This window comes from Tetrahymena thermophila, assembly GCF_000189635.1.
Source record: "Tetrahymena thermophila SB210 genomic scaffold scf_8254649, whole genome shotgun sequence".
NCBI classification, from domain to species: Eukaryota; Ciliophora; class Oligohymenophorea; order Hymenostomatida; family Tetrahymenidae; genus Tetrahymena; species Tetrahymena thermophila.
In genome coordinates, this window is record NW_002476417.1 from 772,459 (window position 1) to 786,230 (window position 13,772).

Consider the following 13,772-nt stretch of genomic DNA (forward strand, 5'->3'; position numbering starts at 1 on the left):
GAAAAGTTTGATTAGATTATAAATATAAATAGAAAAAATAAAATATAAAAACACACTGATGTTTGCTTTTAATATTTTAAAATATGTATTATGTTAACAAAAAATATTGCTTTTTTATTTAAAAAACGATGTTAACAAATGAGTTGTAAGTTATTTATTATTTATTAAAGGTATTTAAAGAGCTGATTTAAAAATAATTTATCTATAACATAAAATAATAAATATATTTTAAGGATTTAAACATAGATTGGCTATAATAAATATTAATCTGCCTTCGAGCTTTTATTGAAATCAAATTTTTTCACCTTAAAGATTTAAATTTTGGAATAGAAGATTAATTTCATCTAATCATAGAATAATAAATCACTTATTCATAGAAAAATACATTATCTTTTATTAATTTGAAATCAGTAAATTATTAAATTACTTTGATTTATTAATATCATCTAGCTAATTGTTTGATAAATAATGTGTCTATTGTATTAGAGAAAGTTGATGTGATAGCCATAAAATCTAAATACCATAGAATAATTAGAGCTAGTGTGTTTATAAAAATATATGAGTGTAGCTACTATTTTTAAATGTCATTTTAATTTAATAAATTTAATTTGAACATTAAAAAATATCTTCTCACCTGTTTGTTTCTATATCAAGGTATATCAAGTTCTGTAGATAAAAATTAAACATATTTATCTTAAAATTACTAAATCTTTTCTAAATTTGTTATTCTGAAATTATTTCTTACTTTATTTAAACTTTTTTTTTACCAAATTTGAATTATCTGAAAATATTTTTTATAAATTAAAATTTCAAGTAAATTTTTGCCAGAGAAAGTAAGGAAAAAATATGTTTAACTGAATCATGCAAAAAACAAAAAAAAACTTAAAAAAATAACAAAATATGAGTTTATTCTTTTTTTATGCTTATTTTATAAAAAGGGATGATAAATTAGTTGTAAAGGAAGATTTTTTTAAAAGTATAAAAAAATTGAATAGAATTTTTATATAAAATTATAATATTGTTAAAACCATAATTGTTTCGCTACGATGGAAATAAATAAATAAACTTATTTTATAGATAGATATGTATGTATATATTTTTTGATGGTAAATTAAGAATTCTTTTATGCTTATGATTAATAACTAACATAAGATTGAAATTATTTTAAGTTATTTGACTTTAAATTGACCATTAAATTGAGTAGGATACTTAATTATTTAAATAAAATTGAAGAATAGCCTCTTTAAAGCTGTTTACGATTTACCTGAATTTTAGAGTTGTTAATTATGTTACTTAAAAATATGAATAGGAAAAAAGTGATATTAGAAATATCAAATTCTAGCTGAGTTTTTGTTTTTAGCTTAGATAGATACATAGATTGATAGATATAAATTGAATTTAATTATTAGTTGATATGTCCATAAATAATAAATAATAAAAATCAAAAATTTGATAATTAATTAAATCAACGATTTAAAACTTGTCAAAAATATTATTTATATTTATTTATCTTTGAAGTCACCTGAAAATGTTAAGAACCATATTGAAAAAGTAGGCTATACAATAGGATAATGAATTGTAAGATATCTATGAAAAAATTAAATACCTTCTCCATCAAATACTAGAAACTCGCAACAAAATGCAACTTCTAATGAAGCAGTTTAGCCAAGAACCAACATAATAGCTTTGTATGAATCTTGAATAATTAATCACATAGCATGATAAAATTCGTGATGACTTCTTTTACCTAGAATAATAAGCATCAAATGTTCTATAAAACAAAGAAATAATAAAATTGTACAAGGAACAATACCTTAAGTATATATAAGTTAAATAAATCCTCAATGAATATTTTAGTAACAAAGATTTGTGTTGCTGATCTCTTAAATCTAAAATTAAAGTAACAAGCAACAGCTATAAAAAAAATAATAACATAAATATAGATATAAAAACAAATTAACAAATAAATGAATCAAGTAGAAATATCTAAAAAATACTTTAGTAGACTTGGTCATACCATTTCAAAAATCTCCAGAAGTTTTTTTGTTCCAAAAATTGTGGCATAATCGATTAACCTAAATTGACCATGATTAAAAAAAAACTCCTTAAGGTTTGTACATTATTTTTAAACTATCCATCATGATATAATTATATATTTATTATCCACTAAATAATTAATATTACTTAAATTAATATAATTGTGTATTTTTACTGTATAAATAACAAATCAATCATTTACTTTTACTGTATTTTGCGTAATTTTTAATATCCTTAGTTTCTAACTTAATCCTATCTTTATTAATCTTCAATCATAATCATTGAAAGTTAGTTATTTAGTTAGTCAGTGAGAGGTGCCTAAATATTTTAAAACACTCCCTTAATTAATTATTTTCTACCATTTGATTTAAATAAATAAATCAAAATATTTTTATTTATATTCGAAGTATCTATACCAGATACTTAATAAACATTGATTATAAATATTTCAAAATAAATAATCCATTAAAAGATTAATTTTAAATATTTCTTTCCTCAATTTACTTATGAATAAATTATAATATAATATAAATATAGACACTTCATACAATTAAAATTTCAATTCTTTTATACAAATAATACAGTTACATTTTAATAAGATTGTTTATTTCAAGATAAAAATATTAATACAGTAAAATAAGCATTTTAGTTGAATTTTTTATAAAACCTTACTATCTATTAATAAAAATTGCTAAAAAAATAGAACAGATAGACAAATCATTCATTTATTAATTCTTTTATATAAATAATAATTTTTCATTTTAATAAATAAAACTGTGATTATGTATAATAGGGTAAACCTAAGATGCAATTTTACAATCATTGAAGCAAAATTAAAAATTTATTATTAATATAATAAAAATTATTAAGAAAAAATAAATAACAAATATACAATAATTATTTTAATCATTCATAAATTCAATTAATTTATGCAAAAATATATAGATATCTTTTCATTTTAACAAATGAGTTTGTGACTATGTTTTACAATACATGCATAAATAAATAATTAAGAATTAGAGTTAATATCAATAATTATAATTTTATTATTAATTTATACATAAGCTGCTGCTAAAAAAGTAGAAAGGATATCCAATCATTTATTTATTAATGTTTTGTATAAATTATAAAGTTTCATTTTTTTTAAATATGAAAAATTTATTAGGTATGCCGAAATAAATAAGGCAATAAATAGATAAATATAAGCATTTAAATCGAAGTTAACAATTAATTATAAATTTATTATTAATTGAATTATAATTTGTTATTTACAAAAATATCAGTAAGAATATTTTATTTGAAATACTTATCAAATGATAATAGTATTTTTATGATAGTTAAAATTAGTTATTTGTTAAAAACACTTCCAAGCATTTTCTTGATTGAAATTATGAAATAAACTCATGCCTGAACATTTGAATAACATTCCTTAAGTGATTTAAGTACAATAGGAAGGTCTTTTTCAACTTTTTCTAAGATTTTTTTTGACTCCGTTTCTCCTATTGAATGGTATTTTTTTGATTCTTATTCAATAACTTCCATTGATTACATGATATCTTTGCATTCTTTTATTTCTTTATAATTTTTATCTTAAAGTTAGAATTCCAATAAAGCTCGACTTAATATTTAATACTCATTTGCCCTTTTTTAAAACAAATTTTCACAATTATCAATAGATTCAATATATTTTTAAAGGATAGACAACTATTTCATCGTTTTATCCATTTAAATAAGCTAGCCTTTTCTTATAACCAACTCTTCTTAAATCCTTTTTAAAAATTCGTTTAATAATGACTCATTAGAATATTCATTTAGTTTTTATAGACCTTTTTCTATCTCTTCAATTTCATGCTTTGTGTTGCTTATTTAGCTGATTAGAGATTTTCTTAATTCTGTAAAGCAGAGCTTGTATTTGCATAGTAACTCATACTAATCTTAGAGAGCTTAACTTTTTTTTATTTTATTTTATTGTTCTTACGAACTGGAAGTCTATGAGTTGAAGCCTTTGCTTAATAAATTTTCAATGTAAAAACTAGAAATAAATTTTATTGAATTGTATTGGCTGATTAGATATTCTAGATTCCAGACATTTTTTGAACTCTTATTTATATAATTGAATCCTTCCTCATTTGTCAAAAAATCATAAAGCACTATATCATCTTTATAATAAACACCAATTATTTGTAAATATGCTTCTAATTCTATCATTCTAATTTGCGCAACTTTTATATTAAAAAATTTATAAGTTTATTTTTTTTCTCTCAACTTTCTTTGAACTTAAAGTGTAAATTCAGAGCAAAAATATAGTAATAATGATAAGTTAATAAAACTTTACCTTCTTCTTCACTCATTTAATCTGATTATGTACCCAGCAAAGATTATAAACAAAATTGCTTGGGAGGCAAAGAGGGAAGAGGCTAGCCAAAATACTCTGGCTTGGATGAAAAATATTAGTGCAATATTTCAAATTATTTATATCTTCTTTCTACTTTAAAAACTTTCTTCATATCTTTGATATGAGTTTCAATGCTATAAAGGACATAAGATTTTTAGAGTGCCTGCATTTGCTTGTATCTAAAACTTCCAATTAAAATTTATTTGAATTTTATATTTTAATCGTCTCTGCGAAAATTACACTCATTTACATGTTATTCAAAGAGTTTATATTCAACTAAACTTTTACAGCCTCTCTTTTAAAAAGGGCAATAAACTTACAAATCTTTCAACAACCCAACACAAAATTCTTCAGGTTCCTTAATTATTAAAGAATTACTTGCAGCAATAGGACAAAATGAACATCTTTAAACAGACTCAAAGCATTTTAAGCATGAGTGTTTCTTGCAAGTCTTACATTTCTTCGGATTCCAAAGTATATTTTTACATTTTTGGCATAATAAATACTATTTGCATAAACCTTTCTACTCTTGCTTGATCCAATCAATATTTAAACCATTTTATATGTCTATTATTTCTACTTAAGTCCATTCTTCAGGGAATTCAATCTCACAATTAAAAATATCATTTTTCTAATTATCTTCTCTGTCTTCATCATTATCATTAATTTATTCATTATAAAACTTTTCTAAATTTGCCTAAAGCTTGTCATTTTACAACTATATTTTATTCTTAGATCCATCACTGTTATCCTAAAAATTTAGGAATTTCAAATCTGCATTGTCCATAACTTGTCAGATGAAATAAAAAGACAAATCTGATTGATAGCTAGATATTTCTATTTACTAATATCTGCTTTAAAAATAAATTAAAAAGTAAGAAGTGATATTTTAGATTGGGAATAGAATGATTAAAAATATTGAAATTAATCATCAAAATTGAAGGTATAAATTCTAAATACTATTTACTATCAATCTATTTTAAAAAACAACAAATTCAATAAAAAAAATTTAGTTTTCTATCAAAAATCTTTTATTTTAATTTTAATTGTTTTGAAATATCAATCAAAAAGGAAATCTATAATTTCAAAAATTTTCTATTATTAATGATAACTTATCTCAAAAAAAAATTAATCTGTATGTGAAAAGAGCCTCTAACGTTAAAGATATAATATCTGCTTTGCTAATTTATAAATTTTTGAGCTATTAACTCTCTTATCAAGCAAGCAAGCTAAATATTTTCTTTGCTTGGTGGGATTCAAATATTTAATTAATTTTTTAATCTTTTAAAAAAATTTTCTTAAGAATATGTTTTATGAAATACTTTTAGGATTAAAGATAAAGTAGCAATTTTATTATTTTCTAAAAAATTGAAGTAGATAAATTAAGATCTTGCATTCGAAGAATTAATTTTTGTTAAATTAAATCTTTTTTAATCTTTATAATAAATAGTAGGATTATAGAAAGATAATTTGCAAATAAATAAATATAAATCACCCATAATATTTTTCTAATGCGTTGAAATGTAAGATTTGCTAGACTAATTTGTTTTGTGCTAGTTAATTATTAAAAAATGTTTATATTTATCAAGATTTTTGTAAAATAGTTTATTAATAAATAAATTCTGATATTTATCTTCAAAATTAAATTTATTTTTTGAGAATTCATCTATTCTATTTTAATGTATAAAAAAGAATTGATTCAAGCATTGTCCTTATTTTATATTATTTATTTTAGGAAATGTGGATCGAATTAAAACTAAACTAGTTATCAACTTTATACTTATTTAGCAATTGATTTTTAATTAAATTGCATTTTATAAATAAAAAAATAAATTAATTAAACAAAAAATATAAAAAGTAAATTTAGAAAACTATTAATTAATTATAAAAATAATAAGTAAGTAAGTAAATTAAAATGGGATGCTCAAATTAAAAGTAAACAGATTTATCTGTTAAACAGCTTAAAAAGCAGTGCTTTAACTTAAACAAAGAAATAACTTAATTGTAAAGAAAAATATTGTTTACAAATGTAGAATACCAATTTAAATACAATAGAACGATAGAAAAAAAGGTCCATAGCCAAGAAACTAAAAATAACTTCACAGACAATTCTAATACATCTAATGAAGATTTTGCTAAGGAAGACTTAATTAGCAAATTTTATGTTTAAATGAAAGAATTTTAAAAATAAGCCTAAAATATTTTTATCAAAGGAGAGACAATAATGCAAAAATATAACATGAAAGCTGTCGAAAATCAGTAATTTTATCTTTAAATAAGATAAAAACTAAAACTTTTGCATGAATTCGCCTTTATTCTTGTAATTAATTCTGAAATGAAAAATTCCAAAGATCAAATTATGTTTCTAGGAAGTTTTTGCTAATCTCTAGTAATTGCTTGATTCTATATCTGATAATTAATTGATGATCATTCTTAAAAGCTACATTAAAAACCAATAGATTATAACTTAAAACAATTTATTAACTTATTTATTTATTTATAAACTTTTATATTTCTTATATAGTTGTATTATATATAATACGTTACTTGCTCTAATAATGCTTAAGATTATTTCCTCTATTTATTTATTAATTAATTTCACTATTATTTATTCATTTTTTGTGGTTTTATCAACCAACAAAAAATTATAATTTCAGCTGATTAAAATTAAATTTGTGGCTCTTATTTTTACCTTACAAAATCTAGTGAATTTAGCAAATAGATTTAAATATTAATAAACTATTAAATTTTTAAATATATCTTCAATCCTCATTAATTAAAATCTATCTACCCTTCCGTAGATTGTATACTTGATTGAAGGATTACAGAAAATCTTAAAAAGAGGTCTCAATATGAAGATTGATGATTGATTATTGACGGTATCTAAAAATTTTGCATAATTTGATTAAAAATCACAAAAAAAATATCTTTTAAATAGTAAAATTAAATAATCAATGGTCTTTCATTTTATTCACTTTTAAAAATATAATATTAAGTTATTAATTCATATAAAAAACTAAATAATTTAAAACTATTATAACTATTTAACCAATTCAATTAAAAGCTTTGTTTTAAATATTTAATTTTATTATTGCAAACAATTTTTACTTTCGTTTCGACGTTTATTTTACTGTAATTAAATTAAATTACTTTAGCAATCAATATTTTTTTAATTTTTGATCATTATCATCATCAGATAATTCTAATATTTATTAATTTTTATATTTTCTATCTATCTATTTTTCTGCCAGTCTTACCCAAAAATGTTTGATTTTAATTTTAAAGAATCTAATAAATATCTGGTTTGATTTACTTTTTTTTATTGTTTGAGGTTTACATCTAAATGATAACATTGTGTGTAATTATTTTATATCTGATTAGTTATATCAATCTTTACATTATTGTAAAAATATTTACTGATAGTTTTCCCCCAACTTGCTGAGTCCAAATTAAATATTGTCTCATAAATCAAGGTTCTATTAAAATTACTATGATTTACTAGAAAAATATTTAATTAAAATTTCAGTACACTCCATAATAATTTAAGTCACATTAAAAAAATTATTATCAGTTCAGTCAACATATATCTACTCTTTTAAAAAAATATTTATTTACTGATGAATTTATTTATTTGTAGTTGTAATTTAAAATAATAATATTCAATTATATATTTTGCTTACAGATATTGTAAAAGACAAATTTAAAATATGTATTTATGTAATAAGCTTTAATCATATAGATGTTTTAGTTAAAATGGTTCTAATTACCTAATTAAAAGTTAAAAAGCATCCAGTTTTATTAGATAATTTAATTAATATTTCATGTGAGCTAATAGAAATGTATTTATGTTATCTCTCTTTAGCTTAATCATAGAAATTAACTTTAGAGCTAATTTACTTCATTATATAAATACAAGTATTTTCAGATAAATATTACTCTAAATACATTAAATTTCAATAAATTATCAAATTTAAAAAATTACAAAAATGAGTTAGTTTTGAAGTCAAAATAATAAATTATGAGTCTTTTTTATATGGATTAATCGTCAGTCTATCTTATATAAATTATGATTAATTAATCATTTGATTTTGCCCATTCAAAGCTTTATGAAATTTATTTTCCTTAAAATATAAATGTTCGAATTATTAAATTTACATATTTTCACATTTATAGTTACTAATGATGGTAATTAAAAATACTATAGTTTTCGACTGAAAAATACAGAAGATTAGTCTGAAAAGGAGTTTTTTTTCTATTTATGCATATACACAATATCAGATATTTTATTAATTGCATGATGGATAAATTTGTTTATGACTAATGTTTTGTATATTTGTTATAAATATGTTATTTTAAAAATTAATAATTATTCTAGTATTTACTCCTTAAACAAAGCTAGAACTACTTTTCCTAACATAGTAATTATCAAGTAAATATTTTATTTTAGTTCATTATATTCAGTTTTTACGATACTATTTGAATTTATCAAGTTACTTGAATGAATAATAAAACTTAAGTAAAGATATAGCTTGAATTTATAAAATTACTTCTAATAAATCAATCTGATTAACCTTCCTATATTGATAATAGGAAAATTATCATAGTGAGCATAAAAATATATGAGGATATTATTACATTGCTTAATTAGGTATAGAAAATAAATAATTTCTTTCACAGATTTTAATTGAAAAGTTGATCATTTTAATAATATTTATTTATTGTATTTGAATATCTTATATATTGTTACTTATCCAAAATATTTGATTTTGTAATCGCATGAATTTAATTTTTTGTGAAATTTTATCTCCTGTTAATTAATTGTCAACCAGCCTAAAAGCTTGATTGATTGAATTTCAATAGTATTTGGGATAAATGTTTTTTGATTTTTCTTTGTCAAATTTAATAACTTGGATTCTTTACCTATTTTGCATATGAAGCACTTTTTGTTACTTTATGTTTTATCTAAAAGTATTTTATTATTTTTATAGCAAAAGCTAGCTTTAATAGAAATGAGAGTTGAAGTGATGCAATAAGATAGGTATATTTTTTGAACATTCTAATTTTAATTTAATTTAAAGATACTTTTTTCTAACTAAAATTAGGGCAGTAAATAATTCAAAATACTTTCTAACTTGCTAATCATATTGAAGTGTTATAGAATTATTAATTATGTATATTAGTTTGGGTAGTTCTATCTATCTCAATATCTCTTCTATGTTCTTAGAAAATATTAGTGAATATTCTTAATAATTTTTATCATGGAGAGAACATGCATTAAATAACTTTTGTTGATAAAAGTTACTAAATTATTAATAAGAAATAGGTTTTTATACTAAGTATTTTTATTTATCAATATACTCTACACAAGTAGCATTTTTTACAATTCTAAAATTAGTTTTTTATTTTATTTTTTGTTGATTATGACTCTATTGATTTGTATATTTAACTACAACTTTAATAATTTTTAGCATCTCTTCTTTCAATATCAAAGTGATAAATAAATAGAAGATGAGAAATTCAATTGGTACGCACAGTCATTTGATAATAAAAAACAAATATCAAAAAGCAGATTTATTTAACCCTTATAAAATTTCTTTAATAGATAGAATGGTCTACCGATAGTGAAAATTATTTATGTAAAGGAATTGTGAATGAACAAAATTAATATTTTAATTAAAAACTTTCACAAAAAAATTAATATTTTGTAAAAAAAAAAATTAACAATACTTAAAAAATAAATTCCATAAAAAATAAGAATACTACTATGGGCTGTACTAACGCAAAGGAATCAAATCCTCAAAAAAAAACTCAAGACGTCAGAAGATGCTTGCAAGAAATCGAATAAATAATAAAGCAAGTTGAGAGCTTAAATTGTTTTTATCAATAAGAATAAAAAATCGCTTGCAACATCAGTCCTTCGATTGAAAAAGTAGAGGAATTCATAAAATACGCATTCTAAAATTACAAGAGCGAGTCAATAATAACTCAAGCTACTATGCAGCAAAAAATAACTTATGACTCTTATGCTTATTAACTAAAATCTCTTCAATAAAATGCCATGTAGGTAGTAGGCTATGGGACGAAAATTTACCTTTAAAAACAAAATATAGATAAATCTCCAGTTTTTTAGGCTTTCGGATAAAAACTGATGATTCTGTAAGACTTTGCTTTTAAAGTGAAGATTCCTTAAATATAAATCTAAGATTTAGAAAGTAAACTTTAAAATTTGGTAAAGTGTCTCAGTCTAAGTCAATCTATTTGAATAACCCTATGATATACTCTTTAACTAAATACTGTCTGCATTTGCAAACAATTTTTGAATATATTTGTTTATAAATGCTTAATTAACGCCAGATTAATATTAACTGGCTTCCACAACACAATCTTTACTCACTAATAATTAATCAATAGCAATTAATTTGCCTATTTGGGCATACTTTAATTAGCTATTACTTTTTGAACACCTCTAAAAACTTAAATTGAATTTATAAAATCACTATATCTCCATCTATTTATATGTATATTATTCATAATAAATATTTACTATATCTTTAAAAAACCTATTTATATTCTCAAATTTCAATTTTTACAGTAAGTTGGTTGTGCAATTTTTTAGGCTGCCTGAATAATATAGAATAGAAAATTAACTTCAATTTAATTGAATTTAATTCATTCTATTTTTATTTTTAAAAGCATGAATGAGCTTACAGAATCTTTATCATAATTTATAAATTTCTTCTAATTAAAAATAAATTCTAAATTATTAAGAAACCCTAATTTTTAAATAAAAATAAAGAAAGTTACTCAATCTAAATAATTAATTTAACTAGTTGGTTTTATTTTATGTAGCATCATAATTTATAGAATAAATTTATAATCAATCTTAAATTTAGATATCCTTTTTTCTTTAAAAATTAAGCTCAAATTATAGCTTTTTCTAAAAAATATTTCAACCTATTATTTTTACTTTACTTTATAAATTAAGCATACAAAAATCAATTATTTTAATATTTTGATAAAATATAAAATATGTTCCAAAAGTTTCCATTATATCAATAATCAAGCAATTATTAATAAAATAAATGCCAACTGAGTATTGACCTTACAGACTGAGCACTCGTTAAATACTGACAAAAGTTTTTATCCTAAATTTAAATTTTAATTATAAAACTCATTTATATATCAGGCAAAGACAGGTTTCACTGTACAAATAAAATTTTGACTATTTTAAGATTAAAGAGAAAACAGTAAGTCATTTTCAATTCATAATGTCAAAAGAACTTATCTATAAAAATAAAAATGTAGTGATAAAATATATTTCAAAATAAAATAAATGTACTTTACTTTTATATTATTTTCCTAAATTATTATTTAAAATATTTTTGAGAAACTAGAAACTTTGTTAGTACAACAAATAAATATTTATTTTTTTCAATTTAAAGTCTAAAATTTACAAAAATTTTGATTAAAAACACTTAAGTTTAAAAATTTGAGTAAATTTAAATAAAACTAAAAATTAGCCCGCCGTGGGGCTCGAACCCACGACCACAAGATTAAGAGTCTTGCGCTCTACCGACTGAGCTAGGCGGGCGGAACAATCAAACACAAATAAAAATTCAAAATTTTGTTAAATTGTTTCAATTCGAATCCTTTATATTTACTATTTAAATTTTATCATTAAAAAAGATTTTATATTTTTCTGATTCCTGCAAATAAGTAAAGGTTTTGTGAAGACTGAGAAGGATTTAGTTTAATGTGTTTTTAATTACCCAAATATTCTTTTGAAATTAATAAATAAAACTCTTCAACAAACTGATTATTTAACTATAATACATACCAAAACTTCTAGCTTTATTTAATATATTAGAACAACATATAAAATTCTCTTTATAATAATCAATGTAAACTTTTTTAACAAAGACAAAAAATTATTAATGTAACCTTTAAATTTCAAAAAATATTGGTTTTGAATAGCTGTAAAAGCATATTTGAAATAGTTTTTTTTAATTTTAAGAAAATTATATTAAGGTAAAAGCTGCTAAAAACTAGTTTATGAGAGCTTTTCATTTATAATTTGTAAATTTTGAATGCATGTGCAAATCAGAACAAGTTTTAAAGTGATAAAGTTTCGTTCATAATCATATTTTTAAGTTTACCATTGATTATGTAATAAAAATTTTGAAGAGGGTAATTTAATAATCACTAAACATATCCAAAAATAGTTTAAAATATCAAGAAAATAAATAGAAATATAATATAATATTATATCTAACTATCATATATTTCTACTTATTACTTATTCTATTAGAGGATTTTGTTATTATATATAAAAATTCTAACTATGTTTTATTATTTACTTTATAATTCTTCTTTAAGTTGCTCTTTTAATAAAAAAAATTTCTAAATAAAAATCATGGATTTCGACAGGATATTTAATAATTAACATAATAACCAGAAAAAAGAAGAAGAAATTAGACCATTAGTTTGAAATATTATTTTTTTATGAATATTTTATTTCTGGATATTTTTGTGATAAAAATCTGGCTGAAATCTGTGTAATTAATTTCTAAATCAAGTGATTTTTTAACTCTTTCAGTATAAAAAAAATTAAAAAAATAGTTATTATTTTTTAAGTGTTATTTTTGAGTTGATAAGAAAGAAAGTTAGAAATATTTTAATTTGCTAATTGATATGAGATGAATAAAATACATTTTCCATTAATACCAAATAAACAATACACATTTAAACATACTTTTATTAATAATATTAATTATTTTGCTTTCAAAATAGCAATGCTACTAAAGCTAGAAGAAAAACTATATAAAAACTGATAAACGCAGAGTAGGCAAGGATAATGCAATTATTAGCTTAAGTTATATAACCAGCTAAATTTGCATTGTTTGAAGTACATTAGCTCATACAATTTGAAAAGCTAGAAAGTGTAGTTTACTATGTAGCACAAGAACTAAAGCAAGTTCCAAATGTTCTATAGTCTTTCATGCATTATACATCATTTCCATAGCAAGGATTTACCAAATTTTAAATGCAGTTAGTGGCGCTTTAAAGTGGTGTAACAGTCTATTAGGAAGAGTTTGTGTTAGTATTTTAACAGGATACTATTCCAATTATTAATAAGCTAATTAAAAAGAGTCTCATTAAACCTAACTTAGGGGTAATTTTTATGCTTATATGCTTGATATGAAATAAATTTTAAGAGTTATTTTTATGATTTTTTTCAATTTTTAAAAAAAAAATTTATAATTAACAAAAATTAGTTTATATTAAGAAAGATAAGTTTATATTTTCATACAAAACAAATACATACATACCTACATTCATA

At 21.0% G+C, this 13,772-nt stretch overlaps 4 protein-coding genes across 4 annotated transcripts; 3 read left to right on the top strand and 1 right to left on the bottom strand. All coding sequences in view use genetic code 6, as the record gives it.

The window, feature by feature from the left end:
- Positions 1 to 1,718: 1,718 nt before the first annotated feature.
- On the top strand, positions 1,719 to 2,084 carry TTHERM_00275869 (hypothetical protein; the record flags this gene model as incomplete). The annotated part of the gene is made up of 1 exon (XM_001470742.2): positions 1,719 to 2,084. One exon carries the CDS (start codon positions 1,719 to 1,721, stop codon positions 2,082 to 2,084), a length of 366 nt encoding a protein of 121 aa, XP_001470792.1.
- A 1,354-nt stretch (positions 2,085 to 3,438) lies between these two features.
- On the bottom strand, positions 3,439 to 5,219 carry TTHERM_00275870 (PX-domain protein; the record flags this gene model as incomplete). Its single annotated transcript, XM_001016026.3, has 2 exons — positions 3,439 to 4,259; positions 4,373 to 5,219. The coding sequence occupies 2 exons, from the start codon at positions 5,217 to 5,219 to the stop codon at positions 3,439 to 3,441; spliced, it is 1,668 nt and encodes a 555-aa protein (XP_001016026.2).
- Positions 5,220 to 6,347: 1,128 nt separating this feature from the next.
- On the top strand, positions 6,348 to 6,833 carry TTHERM_00275880 (hypothetical protein; the record flags this gene model as incomplete). Its single annotated transcript, XM_001016027.3, has 1 exon — positions 6,348 to 6,833. The coding sequence occupies one exon, from the start codon at positions 6,348 to 6,350 to the stop codon at positions 6,831 to 6,833; it is 486 nt and encodes a 161-aa protein (XP_001016027.1).
- Positions 6,834 to 10,091: 3,258 nt separating this feature from the next.
- TTHERM_00275890 (hypothetical protein) lies at positions 10,092 to 10,694 on the top strand (the record flags this gene model as incomplete). The annotated part of the gene is made up of 1 exon (XM_001016028.2): positions 10,092 to 10,694. Exon 1 carries the CDS (start codon positions 10,197 to 10,199, stop codon positions 10,692 to 10,694), a length of 498 nt encoding a protein of 165 aa, XP_001016028.1. The 5' UTR covers positions 10,092 to 10,196.
- Positions 10,695 to 13,772: the final 3,078 nt, after the last annotated feature.